At 45.2% G+C, this 19,896-nt stretch overlaps 1 protein-coding gene across 1 annotated transcript in view; it reads left to right on the top strand.

The window, feature by feature from the left end:
• Nucleotides 1-19,896, top strand: part of CFAP47 (cilia and flagella associated protein 47) — a 773,444-nt gene that overhangs the window by 377,769 nt on the left and 375,779 nt on the right. The window contains exon 48 of the mRNA XM_059724382.1: nt 19,637-19,810. Within this exon, the coding sequence (XP_059580365.1) occupies nt 19,637-19,810 (174 nt within the window). The remainder of the gene's footprint in view (nt 1-19,636; nt 19,811-19,896) is intronic.

The raw sequence follows: 19,896 nt of genomic DNA on the forward strand, positions 1-19,896 counted from the left end.
CATGCCAAAAACCAAAGAATTGAAAGGCATTGAAATGTTGGAAGAGCCATGAAATCCAAGCTTCTGCACAGATTCAGGACTGTGCTTGCTCCTAAACCACCACACATAGCCTTTTTAGCTTCCTGAAAGTCCCCAGAGACAGACACAACTTCCCTAGGCAGCTTGTTCCACAGTCTTTCTGACATTATAGTAAGGAAACTTTCCCCCTGAGATTTAATCTAAATTTGCATTGTTGCAGCTTAAACCTATTGTCTCTCATTCTTTCCTCTGTGGAAAGAGGAAAATCTTTTTTCCTTTTGCTACATCAGTCTTTCAAGTATTTGAAAACTGCTATTATGTTATCCCTCAATCTGTAGCTAGTTACCTAGTTTGTTCAACCTTTTCTTTTATGGTTTGCAGTTCAATCTGTTTGTAGCTTGCCTGTGAAGCCTTTCCAGGTTCTCTGCAACCTTCAGTTCTGGTTATTACATTGTAAAGGCTCAGTGCTGTAGTTAAGTCCTGTTACCTCCCATGTCTTATATCAATGGTTGTCTTAAATGAAACAGATGCAATTTGGGATTGAAGTGTTTATTTAATTGCACAAAATCACACTGCTGACATGTTGAGTTTGTGGCTGTAACAACTGGGTGTCCTGGGGCCGGTCAAATCTTTGGCCACTTGTCTACCTTGTCTGTCACACCTTGATGATAACAATTTAAAGATGTCAATGAGGCAGGAGGCTGCCCATTTACTTGCCCTGATGCCAAGGGCCTATGTACACAGCTCCGACCACCCCCTGTACCATGTCCCATGCCTCGCAGATGGCATCTATGTTCTTCCAGTGCCTCACACTGGGACCCGAGATCCAGAGTCTCACATGGGACTCTCACTCACCACTGGAGCTCGTAGTCCCAGTTCTTTAACACTGGACTTTCTTCCTGTTCCTCACTCAGGGCTCCAAGCCCCATCCCAATTCTGGGCTCCCAGCCCCATTCCCGATCAGGGTTCCAAGCCCTACTCTGGACTCCAAACCCTATTCCCCTGCCTTATCCCCTACCTTTCACTGGACTCACAATCCCTTCATCCCTTTGCCCCAGGAGTTTCTTACATAGCTCTGTGTAGGAGCTACACCCCCCTGTAACCCACCCCGCTAGAGCCTCACTCCCAGCTCCCATAGTGCAGCCTCAGATCTTGCTGTGAGTTGGGGTGCTGTCTCTGGCCCCTTCACCTGGCCAGGACCGCACCTCAGAACTCATGGTGAGTCTGGTCCCTTGTTTTGTCCTTTGGGTTCTTCTCCCCTAGCTTTTCCCTTCCACAGGATCACCCGCAAGGCAGCAGGGGCTAAGGCTTTCTGGTGCCTCATACTCACCCTTCAGTGAGGAGGCCCCAGGTGTGACATTTCCTGGAAGCTGCCCTGCCACAAGCACCCACCACACCATCCAACTCCAGCAGGGTGTCGTTTTCGGTCATGCCCCAGGACCAGGAGCCTCCAGCTATTCCCATAACTCCTGCCCTTACTTCCAAGGATGTTCCATGAGCAGCAGCTCAGCCAGGTAGTGTGCTCTTGGCTCCTAGCAGCAGACTGCTGGCCTTGCTGTTCAGGGCCCTACTCTTATAAGGAACAGCTAGGCCCTGTTCCGAGTCAGGCCATTGTGCTTAATTCAGGATTGCATCCAGCTGCCATAACATTCAGATCATTCTTGCCTGTGCTATTGCCATACTAGTGTGCCTCCATTTATATCTATTCATTTGTTTTTCTTCCCTGTCTGTAACACTTTATACATTTGTCTTGTCTTTGCTGATTTTGATTTTACTGTCATAGGCTGCCTATACATGTCATGCAGGGTGGGGGGAGGGAGGCCGTTTTAATTAGAGCCACTCTCAGGAATCGCTGTAATTAAAATGTCACAGCATCTTGTGTATTAACTAAAGCTCATTCGATGAGCTTTAGTTAAAGTGTCCCCGCCAGCATTTTGAAATGTGGGACACTGAATCCATAAGACTCTGCAGCACACTAAAGCATTCTAATTAGAACACTCCAGCAGGCTTGATTAATTGAGGTTGCTCTCATGTGTTCTAATCAGGCACCCTTAAAGTCCAATTCTCCAATTTGGGATGATCCTAACTACCAACGTTTTTGCAACTTCTTTTTTTATGTTGTGTGCAGACCTGATTGACATACTTTCTATTCTTGCATCTGCTTTGTTAACAAAAATGTTTAACGTCACCAGGCCCAGAACAAACCCCTTTGAGAACACACCTTTTCTGGGACATCCTGCTAGTCTGACATCAATCCATTATTAGTTACTCTTTACTTGTGGTTATTCAACCAATTATGTAGCCACCTAGTGATAACTTTAGCTATGTCCCATTTCTTCAGTTTATAAGAATGACCTATGGGATTGTGTCAAAAGCCTTATGAAGTCCAGATATGCTAAGATCATGTTTAATATTAGGTATTCCCCTTATCCACTTACTCAGTGACTCTCTCAAGGAAAGAAACCAAGTTGGGTTGCCTTTTTTATCTTCCTTAAAAAATTCCATGATGGCTGTTAATGATCATTTCTACCACCTGTAGATATTTACAAATTGAGTGCTGAATAATTTGCTTTGGTAGCTCTCATTTACTTAGGTCAGACTGGATGGTCTACAATTTTCATTGTTCTCTGGAAAAGAAACGCTCATGACACCTCATCTCAGCAGAAGGAGACATATTAGCTCCTCAAAGCCAAAGTTCAGAGGAGGATCTGAGAAATCAAATACCAATGATGGCAAGATAAAGTCAAGAAAATTCAGCTCTTTGCTGACAAACATGATGTGCATCGTTTCTTCTAGGCAATGAAAGCCATCTATGGTCTAACCTCTCGTGGTCCTACTTTCCTGGAATTACAGGATGGTTCAGTGATCTTCAAAGACAATTAATCTATCCAAGCTAGATGGAAAGAGAACTTTGAGGCACTCCTGAACTGTGAGTCAATTCTGATGGGTGCCAACAATGAATCTGTTCCCCAATGCTCCAAAAGAGGATCTCTTGCTGACCCTCCTATCCTAGAGGAAGTCTGGTATGCCATCATGAAAACCAAGAACAACAAGGCTCCTGGACTGGATGGCATACCTGCTGAAGTCTTCAAGGCTGGCAGTGGGTAACTGGTACTGAGACTCCATATATTTATTCTTCAAATATGGAACAACAAAGAGATCTTTAGGGGCCTGAGGAACTCCAACAGTGTGACATTGGAAAGAGATAAGTCTATTCAGGGGAACTATTAAGGTAGTGCCCTCCTTTCCACAGCAGGGAAAATCCTCTCCCACATCCTCCTGAACTGTTTTTTCCATCTTTTGTTGAGGAAGTACTTCTGGAATCTCAGTGTGATTTCAGACCATCTTGCAGGCAATTGTGATGTAATCTTTGTTTCCTGCCAAGTCTAAGAAAGTGTCAGGAACAAAACCAGGACCTGTATATGGCCTTCATTGACCTCAGCAAGGCGACTGGAAAATCCTGGCCAGATTTGGATGCCCTGAAAAATACATCAAGGTCTTGAGGCTTCTCCATGAACAGATGACTGCTACCATTCTTTGTAGTGGATTGGACATATATCCATTTATTATCTGAACTGGAATCAAGCAAGCATGCATTATCATCCCAGTTTTGTTGTCTTTTTTTTTTTTTTTACTATCATTCTTGTTCTTGTTAAGGACCTCCTCCTTTCTGAGATGAGTATAGAATATGGAATGGAAGGAGAGCTCTTCAATCTGGGACATTTTTGTTTGAAGACAAAAGTATTCAAAACAGCCACTCTTGACCTTCAATTTGCTGATGACCTGCACCATCCATGTACATACTGAGGAAAACCTCCAAACTGCTCTGGATCTCTTCACAGAAGCCTACAAAACTTTGGGCCTCTCTCTCAACATTGAGAAGACTGAAGTGCTCTATCAGCCTGCTCCAGGCTATGAATATGACCCTCCCCCCCCTTCTCAAATTACTATCAAGGGAAGGATGCTGGAGGTAGTTGAGCACTTCCCTTACCTCAATAAGCACCTATCTCAGAGAGTGAACACTGATGAGGAGATCCAGTGTAGGATTTGGTGTGCAAGTGCCTTCTTTGGAAAATTGTTTCAGCATGTATTTATTAATTGCAGTCTCTGAAAAGACACCAAGGTCAAGGTCTACAATGTAGTCATCATCTCCACTCTCCTGTATGGATGTGAAATGTGGGCGACCTTCTGTCATCATCACAAGAGCCTGGAGAGGCATCACTAATGATGTCTCTGGAAAATCCTTCACATCAGATGGGAAGATCACGGTACAAACACCAGCATCCTTGCTGAAGCCACTAACATTGAATTGGTGGTCTTCAAGCATCAGTTTTGCTGGACCAGACATTGTGGTGAAAGCCTGGCTCTCAATTCGGAAAACAAGTGCTCCGCTTCCATCTTAGCTATGGCCTGAGATCTCATAGTGGCCAGAGGAAATGCAACAAGGATGTATTGACAGTACACTTCAAGAAAACAGATGTAGACATCAAGAGCTTGGAGGAGCTGGCTGATAACCAGCTCCAGTGGTGCTGCCTCAATCTCCACCAAACGGCATCCCATTTCAAAACAAAGTGTCTTGCCCTCAAAGCAGAGAAGAGAGCACAGAAGGAGGAAAAGAAGAGAAATTTGGGCCTCAAGCTTACTTTGTCTTGCAGAAAGACCTGCAACTTCTGCAAATGGATTTGTGGTTCAAGGATTGGACTTGTATGTCACTTCAAGGCTCATCAATAAGGAATTGCTAAACTACGTATCTTTTGGATATGGGTGCTAAATTAATCCTTCTCCTGCCTGTTTGGATCTTGTTGGTCTTTTCAAAATTTGTAAATATTATTGGCAGTGACTTTGAAATTTTTTTTAGTTAATTCTTTCAGCTTTTTCCAGTTAGTTCTTTAAGAATTATGGGGTGCATTTCCTCAGACCCTGATGACTTAAATTAATTCAAACTAGTCAAAGCTACTCTGACAGATTTTTATTTACCTTTATTTGCCTTTTTTTCATTATATTTTCCTAGTTATCTGGATATATTTTTTTTATGAAGACTGAAGTAAAGTAGGGATTAAGAAACAATACCTTCTTTGCATATCCTATTAGTAGCTCAACTTTTCTGGTTAGCAACAAACTCAGAGTTTGCTGTTTCTCTCTTTTTTTCATCTGCTGTTTGCAGAATTGCTTTGTCTTTATCTTCGCTTGCCAGTTGTAACTTTTATTTTTTCCTTTGATCACCTGATTTTGTGTCTGCCTGTACACGCTGTTTTTTTGCATGCATCTTTAGTGGCATCCTGTCTTGCCTTTGTCTGTATGTATCTCTTTTGATTTTCAGATAGTGAAAAGATTTTTCCTGCAGCCATATACTGGTTCTTAAATTCCCTTTTCACTGGAACAGGTTGATGTTGAACCTCTGATACTATGTTCTTTAGAAAACTCTAGTTGCTTTGCATTCTCTTCTTTTTAATTTGTCCAAGGCATCCCATCTTTTGCTGAGTTGGTTGAAATTTGCCTTTCTGAAGTTCAGTGTCTTGCTGTTCTCATGCCTGCCTTTCCATAAAATCATGAACTTAATCATACTGTGATCACTTAATGCCAAGCCCAATACCTTCACGTTTATGACCAATTCATCCCTGTTGGTTAAAATCAGATGCAAAATAGATAACCGTTTGTTGTTTTGTCAGCTTTCTGAAGTAGAAAGTTGTCTATATATACTAAAAACTTGCTGAATTTTTTATATGTATTTATTTTCTCTGTATTTTCTTTACAGCACAGATATCAAGGATATTAAAATCCCCCATTTTTGCCAGGTCATAGCTTTTAAATAATCTACGCTGCTGTTACCTATTTTTCTGGAATAGAAATATTTATCTACCATGCTTATTTCACCAAGCCTCTGTAAAGCCAATGACGTCAAAATTTTCTTTAAATGCTATGATTTCTAGTTCAACCTATTTGTCTCCCATACTTCTTGTAATGCTCTAGTGAATGGGCCTCAAAGATGCTTTGGCTCTGAAACTGGCTCTGGTATTTTTAACCTATTATTGTTTTCTACATGTTAACCCTCACTCCTTTAATGGGGCTAAATTCTAGAGATGATTATACCAAGTTGAGTTCTCTTTGTTCTCTCATTTCTGCCTCCTACTACTCAGTTGTAATAAAACCAGGTATTCTATTCCAATTGAAAATACTTTGCTTAGTTATATATTTCATAGATTTCATAGACATTAGGGCTGGAAGGGACCTCGGAAGATCATTGAGTCCAGCCCCCCGCCCAAAGGGCAGGAAGTCAGCTGGGGTCATAGGATCCCAGCAAGATAAGCATCCAGTTTCATCTTGAAGGTGTTCAATGAAGGCGCTTGAACAACCTCCGGTGGCAGGCTGTTCCAGACCTTGGGGGCTCGGACAGTAAAGAAATTCTTCCTTATGTCCAGCCTGAAACGATCTTGTAGTAGTTTGTGACCATTCATCCTCGTCATCCCTTGGGGCGCTCTGGTGAACAAACGTTCCCCTAGATACTGGTGGTCACCCCTGATAAACTTGTAGGTGGCCATCAGATCACCCCTGAGCCTGCGCTTTTCCAGGCTAAAGAGCCCCAGGGCTCTCAGCCTGTCATTGTAGGGTCTGCTTCCCTGACCTCTGATCATGCGCGTGGCTCTTCTCTGGACTCTCTCAAGCTTCTCCACATCCTTTTTGAATTGTGGAGCCCAAAACTGGACGCAGTACTCCAGCTGCGGCCTCACTAAGGCCGAGTACAGGGGGAGAATGACATCCCGGGATTTGCTTGAGAAGCATCTATGGATGCAAGCCAGCGTTTTGGTCGCTTTACTAGCCGCAGCATCACATTGCAGGCTCATGTTCATCTTGTGGTCAATGATGACCCCCAAGTCTCTTTCTTCCATAGTGCTAACCAACATAGCACTGCCGAACCTATAAGGATGCTGCAGGTTTTTTTTCCCCAAGGTGGAGAACCTTGCATTTATCGGTGTTGAACACCATCAGATTCTCATCCGCCCACTTGCTGAGCCTGTCCAGGTCAGCCTGGATCATCCGCCTGTCTTCTGGTGTGGATGCTTTGCCCCAAAGTTTGGTGTCATCAGTGAACTTGGCCAGTCCGCTTCTGACTCCAGTGTCCACATCATTAATGAAGATGTTGAACAGTATGGGTCCAAGGACAGAGCCCTGGGGGACACCACGATGAGTGACTTCCATCAATCACTACCCTCTGGGTCCGACCCCGGAGCCAATTTTCCAGCCAGTGGATCGTGGGAGACCCAAGGCGACAATTGGCCAGTTTCTCCAAGAGACGATCATGGGACACCAGATCGAAGGCTTTTTTGAAGTCAAGATATATGACATCAATCTCATCTTCCTTGTCCAGGTGATAGGTCACCTGGTCGTAGAAGGAAATGAGATTGGTCAAGCAAGACCTACCCGCAACAAACCTGTGCTGGCTATCCCTTAAGATGTTGGCGTCGGCCAGTCCATTAAGGATGGCCTCCTTAATAAACTTTTCTAAGATCTTCCCCGGGATAGAAGTCAGGCTGATGGGCCTATAGTTAGCCGGATCCACTTTCCTCCCTTTCTTGAAGATAGGCACCACGTTGGCCTTCTTCCAGTCTTCGGGCACTACACCAGAGCGCCAAAAGTTTTCAAAGATCCGCGCTAGAGGCTGGGCTATGATGCTCGCCAGCTCCTTGAGTACCCTGGGGTGAAGATTGTCAGGGCCGGCTGACTTGAAGGTATCCAGCTTCTCAAGATGTTCCTTCACAAAGTCAGCATTAATGGAGGGCAGGGGATCACCCTCACCCGGACTTCCCGGCCCTGTAGCAGGCACAGGCGTCCCATGGGGCTGATGAAAGACCGACGCAAAGTACCTATTTAATAGGTTGGCTTTTTCCTGGGCGTCAGTTGTCAGTTGCCCCATCTGGTTCAGCAGGGGTCCAACATTGCCCCTGCTTTTCCTCCGGCTCCCCACATATCTGAAAAAGGACTTTTTATTGTCCTTGATGCTCAAAGCTAGCTGGAGTTCAGTTGCAGCCTTGGCTTTCCTGGTCTGCTCCCTACAGGACCGGACCAGTGCAGAATAATCCTCCTTGGAGGTGACTCCCATCCTCCATCCTTTGTAGGCCTTTCTTTTTAGCCTCTGGAGGTCTGCTAGGTCCCTGGAGAGCCAGGGGGGCTGCTGTGCCCTCTTGCTGCCTTTCCTCCGAGATGGAATAGACTTAGTTTGTGCATTGAGGATCGCTCCCTTGAGGAGCAACCACTCTTCTTGAACTCCCCTCTCCCTGTGGTCACAGTCCCTTAGGGCCTCACTGACAAGCCTCCTGAGCTTGTCAAAGTCGGCTTTCCTGAAGTCAAGAACTTGCGTGTTGCTGACCGACTTGCCAGCTTTTCGGCGGATGGTGAAGGTGATCAGCTCGTGGTTGCTGTCACCCAGCTTCCCATCGATCACTAGGTCGCCGACTAGGTCCTCCCCAGTAGCCAGCACCAGGTCGAGCAGTGCTTTGCCTCTCGTTGGCCCATAGACTTCTTGAGTCAGGTAGAGGTCATCCACGCACGAGAGGAAGCTCTGCGACTGCTCAGATTTTGCTGAGCGATCCTCCCACGAGATGTCTGGGTAATTGAAGTCACCCATGACAAAGAATGGTCCTGGAGCAAGCTGCCTCAGCCAGTTCCTGGGCAAACTCCTGGTCTAGCTCAGGACTTTGGGAGGGAGGTCTGTAATAGACTCCCACCATTGTGTCCCCTGTGCCGTGTTCCCCACGGATTTTAACCCAGAGGGTCTCCAGCCGTCCACCCCGGTCACCAATATCGGCTTGCAGGGACGCGTAGCTTTCCTTAACATAGAGAGCTACACCCCCGCCCCTTTTCTCTACACGATCCCTCCTGTACAGGGTATAGCCATCTATCCCCGTGGTCCAGTCATGGGTGGAGTCCCACCAGGTCTCCGTGATCCCTATGACATCGTAATTGTTTGCACTGAGCAGGAGGATGAGCTCCTCTTGCTTATTCCCCAAGCTCCTGGCATTTGTGTACAGGCAGGCAAGTGCCCCCTGGGGGGCTCCTTCCTTGCCCACAGATTTTACCAGGGCTGGGGCTGGGGTGGGCTCCCTTGAGTGCCATGATCCGCTGGCTTTGCAAGGATTGTTCAGCGGGCCAGCAGTGGCGGTAGTCCCCCCGTCCCCCAGCGGGCTTAGTTTAAAGCCCGGTGGAGCAGGTCAGCCAGTCTGGCTGAGAAGAGCCTCCTCCCTAGGGGAGAGAGGTGGAGACCATCTCTTCCCAGCAGCTCGCTGCCTCTCTCGCCAAAGAGCGGGCTGTGGTCATGAAAGCCAAAGCCTTCCTGACGACACCAGCGCCGCAGTCTTTGGTGGACCACGTAGATCCTCCTGTCCCTTCTCAGCCCATAGCCTGAGACTGGGAGGATCGACGAGAACACCACCTGTGCCTCCAGACCCTTAAGCCCCGCTCCCAAATCCCTGTAGCGCCTCATGACCTGGCTGGGAGTGCTCCGAGCCGTGTCATTGGTGCCCACATGAATAAGGAGCATGGGATAGTGGTCTGTGGGTTTGAGGAGCTTGGGGATCCTCTCTGCAATGTCCCGGATGCGGGCCCCTGGGAAGCAGCAGACTTGCTGGGCTAAGGGGTCAGGGTGGCAGATTGTTCTGCCCAGATATGTTCTGACTTAATGCAATTTTGTTCTGTTCCATTCTTTTACTTTCCTTTCCTTTAGCATTTCCTAACTGTCCTAATTAATATCTCTGAGGTTCCCTAGTAACAAACTGTCCTTCCCTCAGTGCACACACTGGCTAGGGACAGACATTACACATAAACTGGTTTAAGTGATCAGAAACTAGTTTAAACCTGTAACAGAACAGATGTTCAGTGCACATAAGCCAGTTAGAAAATGACTGAAACTGATTTGAGATAAACCTGGCTGAATATAGTATCAGTCTTAACTGATTCAGGTCAAACCAGTTTATTCAATGTCTGTCCTAGACCCCTTGCTGGTTTCAGTTAAATCAGAATCTCCCAGCATCCTGGCATGGGCTGGGCAGGGCTGTCTGCTCCACAACAGAACTGGCCCCTCCCCTCTACTCCCTTGATGAAGCTCCGGCAGAGATTACAGGCATCTGCCTGGCTTCCCCCTGCTCCCCTTTTCCCCCTCACCATTCACTGCTGAAGCAGGAGTTATTCCTCCCTCCCCTCTGTCTTACACAGGCACCTATCAGCATTAGCTAGCATACTACATGCTGGCTACTGTCTGTGCTGTGGGAGACAACAAAGGCAGACATGCTTTTTGGAGCTAATCAACAGGTAGCTGGTAATGGCCTTCCTTGGGAAAGTTGTTTAAGAAGAGCTTGAACTAATGGAGAAAGGCTGTTATTTTCTTAATGGGTTGATAAACACTGAGTTAGGGGTGATAAACGCTATGCTATCAATTCTGCTGGGCTGCTCAGGAGGTGGTGGGGGGTGGGGAAGGAAACCCCTCCCTAATCGGAGCATCCTGCCAGAGCCTGGCAATGCCCCCTTCAGCTCAGCATTGTGAAAGGGAAGGAAGGCCTGGTCTAGCTTGCTTGTAGCCTGATCCACTGCAGCATGTGCCTGATTTTTTTCAGTCCAGAGGGGATGTCTGTGCAGTTACAAACCGGTTTATCCTAGCCAGGTTAGACTGACCTGTAAAGATTGAATCAATTCAGGCTCAGGCTTTTTGAATGTCTGTCACTAGCCCTGCTCACTGTAGGAATTCTACAGTGATGGGTACCATTTTCATTTGTGAAATAAATTTTGTTATTCATTAAGTTACTGCTCACCATGCTGTTAAAATAACTGCCAGTATGAATAGAGAAAAGCAAATAGCAGAGCAAGGACTGTGACGTGTTAACAGGAAACAGTGTATGTGGTACTATGTCTTTGGTAAATTTTTCTTGCTTGTGAGTTGCTGTTCAAAAACATACGTTGTCTAACACAAAATATTATTCTACAAAACGTAATGACTCATCCACAGTTCTTAATAATAACAACAACATAAGATAATTCACAAATCTAACATTACAAAATATATATTTTTTAAAACACCTAAAATTCTTATCTAGCTAATGGTTCCAAAGAACAACTATTCCCCAAACTAAAACCATCCAAGTGTAAGTCAATGTAAGTCTTCACAAATAAGGGCAGATGACAAGTGCAATTGGCAAGAAAAATAAGGAGACAAATAGCTGAGAATAATGGCAGGTAAAAGATTACTTAGTGATGCTACATGTTTTCAAGTTGGCATGCCTGGATGGGATGCACCCTAAAATATTGGACTTGTCTGAGGTAATTTAAAAACTATTAGCCAAATTGTGGAGGTTAGGTAAGATTCTGGGTGAGTGTAAAAGGGCAAATATAGTGTCCATCTTTACGAACGGGAAGAAGGAAGAACCAGGGGATTACAGACCAGGCAGCATGACCTCAATACCTGGAAAGATTGTGAACAGGGACCTACCGAAATTGCAGCAAAAGTGCACTGCACAGTGGTTTCTTTAATCTTGCTTGTTTCACCATGAAGCCCTGCCACCCCTGATTGGTGGAGGGGCCCCAGCAGCCCCACTGCTTGCTGCTGATTAGCCGAGAGGCAAAATCTGTGAATTTTAATTATGCCACAGTTTTTGTCTTCCAGCCAAACAACAGCAAAGGGAGGGCAGCTGGGGCCCCTTGGCCAATCAACAGTAAGAGGAAAAAAACGCATTATATTTAAAACCATGGCTTTTGCCTCCCAGCTGATCAGTAGCAAGCAGCAGCACCATTGGGGCCCCTCTGTCAATCAGGGTCTGGGGAGAAGGGGTGCTTGGCAAAGTAAGCAATATTCAAGGATCCACTGTGCACCTCATTCCACTTTGATTTTGGTACGTCCTTAATCTGGAGCAGGTTCTCAAGAAATCCATTATGAAGTATCTAGAGCAGAACAAGGTGATCAGAAAGAGCCAGCTTGGATTTACCAAGAGCAATTTGTGCCCAACCAACCTGATTTATTTCTGTGATAAGGTGATAGGCTTTGTGAATGGGGAAAGACCAGTGGTTATGATATACTTTGACTTTAGCAATCAGGAGTATAGGTTGTACCTGTGGTGGTCTAAGGAGATAGGCAAACAAGGTTCTTTGGGTAAATCAGATATCTTTTATTATTGACTTTAGCAAGGCTTTTTACACTGTCCCCCATTGCATTCTCATCAACACACTAAGGACATACAGATTAGACGAAAGTACTGTAATATAGATACATAACTGGTTGGATCACTATGCTCAATGACTAGTCATCAGTGGCTCAATACTTAGTCGGGAAGAGGTATCAAGTGAGGTTCCCCAGGGGCCTGTCCTGGTTCTGCTACTATTCAATATCTTCATTAATGATTTTGGTGATGGTATTGAGTGCACGCTTAGCAAATTTGTGGATGACACCAAGTTGGGTGGAGTAGCAGACAGTCTGGAGCAGGGGTCGGCAACATTTTTGGCCAGAGTGCCAAAATCACCCCAACCTCCACCCATGCCTCGACTTGGTGTGCCAGAGATGGGGAAGCTATAAGGGGCCCAGTCTTCACTGCTGGTGGTGCCTGCATGCATGCCTTTGGAGGATGGCTGGGGAGGGGCCAGGGTTCTGCTGCCTGAGCCCCTCCCTTCCCATGCGCTGTGAGCTGCACACGCACCTGCCATCACCAGAGAGCTGGTGCCATCCACAGCCAGCCTGGCCTCTGGGCTGCTGTAGTAGGTGGCTGGAAGGCTGCAAACAGCTGTGTTGTGCTCCACAGCTCTGGTATCAGCTCCATGGCAGTGACAGCTGTACACATGCCTTGGGGCAGATGGTGGGGGAGGACCAAGGGTTGTGTTGCCCCAGGCTTCCTCCTGGCCACGCGCCCAGAGGTGTGTGCACAGCTGCCACAGCCACGGAACTGATGCCAGGGTTGTGGAGCTCCATGAAGCTGTTTGCATCCTCCCAGCTGCAGCCATCCTGGGCTCTAGGCAGCTTCTAGCAGAAGCTGCCTAGAGCCAGGTTGGCTGTGGCCTGCCAAGGAAAGTGGCCTTGTGTGCCATGCTTTGGCACATGTGCTGGGGGTTGCCGATTCATGCTGTGGAGGGTAGGGCTAGGATCCAGGATGACCTGGATATGCTAGAGATATGATCCACAATCAATCGGATGAAATTCCACAAGGAAAAGTGCAGAGTTCTGCACTGTGACAGAATAATTGTATGCATATACACAGATTGGGGAATGACTCTCTAGGCTTCAGGACTGTAGAGAAGGACCTGTGCATTACAATGAACCATGAGCTGCACATGAGCCAACCGTGTGCACTTGTTGCCAAAAAAAAAAAAAGTCAGAAGCATCCTGGGTTGTAATAACAGGAAGGGCTGTGCAAAGCATTGGTCCCTGATTCAGTTCTGTGGAGATTTGGCCCAATTCGGTGGCTGAATCTCTGAATCCGAATTGAATCAGGAGACCCCTTAGTCTCTCCAAATTGAATCGGAACCCTTCAAATCGATTTGGAAAGATTCAGCGATTCAGACATAGAAACAGCTTTAAATGTTTTTTTGGGTTTTTTTTACATACCTCAAGGTACTAGGTGACTCATGAATGCTACAATGGTGGGGCAGATGGAGCATCCCACAGGAGTGTGGGGGGCTCTTCAGCATCAGCTCCTGGGTTATGGGGGCACCTGGGGTTCCCCCATTGCTGATCACCAAGCTGGGGGGAAGGGTATGGGGAGCCCCCTGCATGCTCTGTGGCAGACCTGGAAGTGGACTGGAAGTACTTTTGGTCTACTTCTGGGTTTGCTGTTGAGCACTCGGGGGTTCCCCCATGCTTCTGTGGGATGCTTCATCTGCCCCGGCATTGCAGCATTCACGAGCCACACCTGGTACCTCGAGGTACATAGAAAAAACATTTAAAGCTGTGTCTATGGCCAAATCTGAAGAATCAGAATTCAATCTTCAGGTTTGGATTCGGCCGAATCAAATCAGGGACAGTGATCCAAATCAATGAATCGAATCACTGTCCCTGATTTGGGCTGAATCTGAATTGAATATGGCCCATTTTGCACACCCCTATTAACAGGAGCATTGGAAGGTGATCCTTCTGCTTTATTCAGGACTGGGGAGTCCTCACCTGGAGTACTGTTTCCAGTTTTGGGCCCCAGATTTCAACAAAGATTTGGACATATTAGAGTCGAGAGCAGAGCAAAAAAAATAAGAAGGGGCTTGGGAAGCAAGGTTTATGAGGAAAGGCTGAAAAAAACTTGAGCTATTTAATCTGGAGAAGATTAAATGGAGGAGGGATTTGATAATGGTCTTCAAATGATTTAAGGATGGTTTAGAGAGAGCATGGGGATGGGATTCTCTCTGTGGCAGTAGGGGACAAGACTTGGAACAATGGCCTCAAGCTTTCTCAGAGGAAATTTAGGTTGGAGGTTAGGAGGATCTTTTTGATTATGAGGGTGGTCAAACATTGGAAGAGGCTGTTTAGAGGAACTGTGGAAACTCCATCCTTGGAAGTTTTCAAGAGCAGATTAGATGGACACTTGACTGGGATGGTTTAGGCAGGAATGTTCCTGCTTTGATCATGTGGCTGGACTGGATGAACTTGTTAGATTCCTTTCAGCCTTACTTTCCTATGATGCTATGTAAAATCATTTCCTGGGAGCACTGGCATTAGAGTTGACGGATTTAAAATTATTTTACTGATATCTTGGTGACACTGATTTATTTGCAGTCTAAGGTGTGTGTGTGTGTGTGTGTGTGTGTGTGTGTGTGTGTGTGTGGAAGTGTAGGCATGAGAGAGTGACCTCTGTATTTTGTGACCATATTTCCTGTTTTATATGGGTTTTAATTGGATACAATTTTTTTCTTAGGAGTCTTGATTATTTTTCCCAGTCTTTTTTATGTTTCAATTTATATACTGAATTTGAAAAACAGAGCTCCAAAATTGAACTATATTTTAAAAGATGTGAATGAAGGGGTCAGGGAGATTGATTTAAGGGTGGAGTATTCATGCTGAAATCAGCATTTCCAAACTTCTGAGTACTTGGTCTCTATCTCAATGTTATATTTAATATTATCAGTCATTTAGGTACATTAGGTATATTATCAGTCATCTAGGTACAGATTCTATATAGATTTCTTGTTTGGAACATGTGGTTTATGTATATGGATAGCCATAGCTTATTCACTGTTCTTGGCACAATTTCACTGGCTGAAGTGGAATTGCTTCAGGATAAATGAAACTAGTATTTGAATATATGGTACAGTAAGTGTATGTGTAGAATATTCTGTGTGTATAAATGCACAGCAGATTTGTCACATGTAGACACACATACAGCAGGACTGGTCTTAAATCTAGTAGTTTGGAATATTAATTCCAAGAGCAAGGTGTCAATTAGGAAGTCTCTTCCACAAAGTAGTGGTGTGATAGGGTACTGTGGTGCACATGCACCATTAAGAGGGCAAGCAGCCTGAGAGGTGGCTTGCAGGTGGCTAAGGTGGCTGATTAAGGACTCACCTGACTGGAAAGGGGCTGGGCTTGAGCCTTATAAGCCCAGTGCCCAAGCCAGTCAGGCAGTCCAGCCCAGAGAGCCTTGAAGGTGGGAGCTCCTGCCAGCAGAGCACCAGGACTCCTGAACTGGTTAAGAAACTCTCCTGGACTGGGAACCAGGGAAGTTGCCTGGGGCACATAGAGGCTGGTCGATGCAGGAAGTGGCCTTGTTTTATGTTCAACTCAGCAAGAGTTTGGGGTGCCTGTCAGAGGGATGAGATGCTGTTAATTTATGTTGCACCAGTGGTTTAGACTTGAGCTCTGCTGAGGGTTGGCTCAAGGCATACTTAGCAAACCAGTAGCCCAGGAGGGCCTGGGGAGATGCCAAAGGTCCAGGAGCCCAGAGAGGAGCTGTGAATTAGACTAGAGAGGCTATGAGTCCAGAGAGGGGCTCATGTGGGCCAGGGTAGCCTGGGAGCCCAGGAAGGGCTAATGCTCCAGGACAGACCACAGCTGGGGACTGCCAGAGCCAGCAAGCCTAGTGATCTCCATTGGCCCAGGAGGGGCCAAATGTCCAGTGGGTCACTGCTGGGACCTACAGTCAGGGAGGCTGGAGCACAGAAGCCAGGTGCAGTACCATGGGCCGGTGCTAAAAGGCCCAGAGAGAGCAAGAAGGGAGGAGGCTAAAAAGGGCAAGACACCCACAATAGAGTGTGATGAAACAGTAACACCTGTGCGGCATGGGATGTGGTGTAGGGAAGGACAGAGCCGTGCACTGAGCCCTTAAGGCTATGGATACCCTGGAGGGGCATGGATACCCAATTAGCCCTGAAAGCTGCATGGGCTGGTTGAAAGGGCTCATCAGGCTTAAGGGCTGAATTAAGATTGTTGGGGTCCAGGAGAGACCTGGTGCTGAGTGATCAGGTCTCCATGGGCAGCCTCTCTTATTCAAACTTCGTTAAGGACAAGGCGGAGCGGGTGAGCAATCAGGGAGGGTTTTTACTAGAGGTGGAGCCAAGCAGGAGCCACACAGCCATCCCTGGGGCTTGGTCTTGCCACAGCTGGTATTTCATGAATCCATGTTTATTTGTTACAAGCCTGGGTGATACATAGAAAGAACAGATCTGGGAAGTTTTATAGGAAAGCCTCTTTTTCTCTAGCCTAGACTGGTTTAGTCCCATTCTCTGTACTCTCGGGATGAAAGCTGAGCTCAGCTGAAGCTACTAGGAACTTTGTCATTTACTTTATTTTGTCCAGGATTTCTCCCTGGGGTTTCATTGCTATAGTAACTTTTCTTTCTGAATAGACTTACAGTTGTTTTGGGGTTTTTTTTCTCTCTTGGTGCAGTAGAGATGTTTCTGGTTTATAGAATTCTTATCAGATTAAGGAACTAAAATGTTTTTTTGGTTTTTTTTCAAGAAAACTGTGACTACTGATATTCAGAACTACTGTATCAGTAGTTCTGATACAGATGTGTGTGGTTTTGGGGGTTTTTTAAACTAGAATTCAAAAGAATTTATCCCAAGGCTTTCAGAAAGTATCATTTAATTAAGTGATTGTTTTCAGAAATCTTTTTTAGGCAGTCTGAAAAAAAAAACACTTTCTTGAAGGCCAAACTCTACTCACAGCCAGTTTTAGCAAGATACAAAGTCTCATCCTCCCACACCATTGATTTAAATCTGATCAGAATTTTAATAGCTGAAAAATTGAGTTGTAAACAGGCCTGCTTTGTTGCTTTGTGCATTGATTTCCCCCCCCCCCCATAAATGTTTGCTTCTTTAGTTATCTCTGACAGACAAAGTAGAATTCACAGCTTATAAGGTAGGCATTAATTACCTTAATTCTAGGTCTATAGTTCCTAAAATACTGTTATCATTTTGAGTATAAAGAGTCAAGGTAATGATTAAAGCTGTTAGTCAAAATTATTCTGTTCAAATTGGATGTTGTTAAAGTATTTTATTTTTCCTTAAGAAAGAAGATAGTTTCTTAAACACACTGTATTTGTAATCTGTATAGACAAATTCGTATAACACTTCTGTTTCTGTGGACTTTTTCCAGTTTGCCCACATCATTTTTTTTTTTTAAAGTGCAGTACCCAAAACTGGACACAGTTTCTAAGTGAGGCCTCCCAGCTATTGAATAAAGCAGAATAATCACTTCTGGTGAATTGCATGTACTGCTCATTCAGTACATCTCAGTATGCTAATATTTTTGCATGCACACACTTGCCCATACATATAAAAGCTAATAGCACATTGGCAAGGCCTCACCTGGAATAGTACAGCCAGTTTTAGCCTTTTCACTTCAACAGATTTAAATAAAAAATGCCTTGAAAAAAATCTATGGTGGATTAAAAAGCAAAAAAACAACACCCCCCCCCCCCACTACAATATATGAAGAAAGGTTGGGAGAACTGCTGATACTAGTTTAGAGATGAGGTGATTAACAGATGGGGGCAGGGAAGGATTTGACAACCCTTTTTGTAGTTAAAGACTTCTTATAAAAAGGAGGCTGATCAAATGTTCTGTGTTCACAGTGGGAGAGCAAGAAGTAAATGGCTAAAATTGAAGCAAGGGAAGCTTAGATTAGATATTAGAATTAATTTTCTTATTGTGAGGGTGTTGAAGCACTGGAACAAATTAGGGTAGAAACAGAAGTCATCTGATGTCTCATTTGTGCCGCTATAAAAATGTTATGGTGGCATAAATGGTGAGCAACTAGACTTTGTTAACTGTGTTGTGCCACATCAGAGGCAGTTCAAAGGTGTGACAGATTGCACTCATAGATTCTTCAGCTGTATTGCAGCAGACATCAGTTAGGTCTGTGGCAAAACAATGCAGGCAGCCTGAGCAGCTTGCACTCTTCCAGGCAGTCTGGACAGGTGCTCTCCAGGCCCCAGAGAACCTACCCATGTTTCCCTTGCTTATAGAGAAGAACCCAGGGGAATCTCAGGGGACTTTTCTGTAAGTGGGGAAGTTTCAGTCTTTTGCTTAGAGACCTGCCCCCAATCGGCACAGATACTTGCGTGAAGGCATAGGACCTTGGGAATCCCCGGTGCCTGTTTTTCCAATGGATTCCTGCTTATTGAGTCCTGCCCTTGAATTTCCAGGGACCTGAATGGAAAAGTGGGGCTTTCTCTGCTTACCCAGACCCTCCCCCTGCCCAGAGGGAGTGTGTCTGGGTGAGTGGGGAAAGACCCACTATCTCTGCTTACCCAGACCTGCTCACAGGATCTCTGGGGATACATCTGAGTAAGTGGGGAATACTGGGCAGTTGCTCTCAATGCTTGAGGGCCTTGATCCTGCCCAGAAATTCCCAATCCATGTAGGACTATGCCCTTTAAATGCTGGGTGAACACGTTGTTCCTTGTCCTGCACTATCAAGGGTAGGGACAATGATGGGTGGTGTGCATTTCACCCAATGAAATGCATCAGCTGTGCTGCGACACCTTGTATAGATGATCCGCTTCATTTGATGGTCTATTTCTACCCTTAGAGAGGTTACAGAATCCCCATTGGAAGTTTTTAAATACAGGTGCCATCCCACTTGTCTGGGGTGGTTTAGATAGGGGTAATCCTTCTTTGAGCTAGGGGCTGGATTTGACCTCCTGCGGTCAAATGCTTCTGTAAAGGGGGAGTCATTACTGACTCTATATTAAACAGCACAAATCTTCCTGCTTCAGTATGGGAAATGAAAAATATCTCACACTTTGGTACAATGAACTGCTTCTTGTACAAGATTTCTTTTCATAGCTATTTCTGGAGAAAAGAAAGTTAATTTCTTCTAATTTACTATGCTGATTAAGACTAGGGAGGGTTTAGGAAACATTATCTTGGAGGGTATATTTCTTTGCTGAATTGAAGTAAGCAAGTGTGTAGTCAGTATGTATGACTATGTTGCTATCACTGTAATTTAGACAAAAGTGAAAAGAAAAAGGTTTTTTTTTCCTTAAGTTTGTCTTCATTAATCCAGCAGAAGGTTGCATGAACTGGGAAAGTCAATTGGAACACCTCCCTGAAAGATTGTTTCACTATCTGGACTCAAGATTAATAGGCAAAGGGAGTTTATTTGGCAGCCAAGGAAGACTCCCACAGCACTGAAACTTTCTCTCGTCTTTCTTTGTCACAGGGTAAGCTCATTCTACAAAATGAAACAGATGGCACTGAACATATCTTCAGCCTTAAAGGAATAGGGAAGAAACCTCTTGCATTGGATCATATCGTGATAGACTGCCAAGTGAGACAAAATACTCAAAAGGTCTTAATGGTGCCCAATTTTACTAAGAAAAAGTTGACATACAAGGTAAATTTATTAACCAGTGAAATTTGTCTCTGTGTCCAGGAGTCTGCAAATGATAGTATGAAAATAACAGAGTAAGAATGTTGCCA

This window comes from Alligator mississippiensis, chromosome 1 (genome assembly GCF_030867095.1).
Source record: "Alligator mississippiensis isolate rAllMis1 chromosome 1, rAllMis1, whole genome shotgun sequence".
NCBI classification, from domain to species: domain Eukaryota; kingdom Metazoa; phylum Chordata; order Crocodylia; family Alligatoridae; genus Alligator; species Alligator mississippiensis.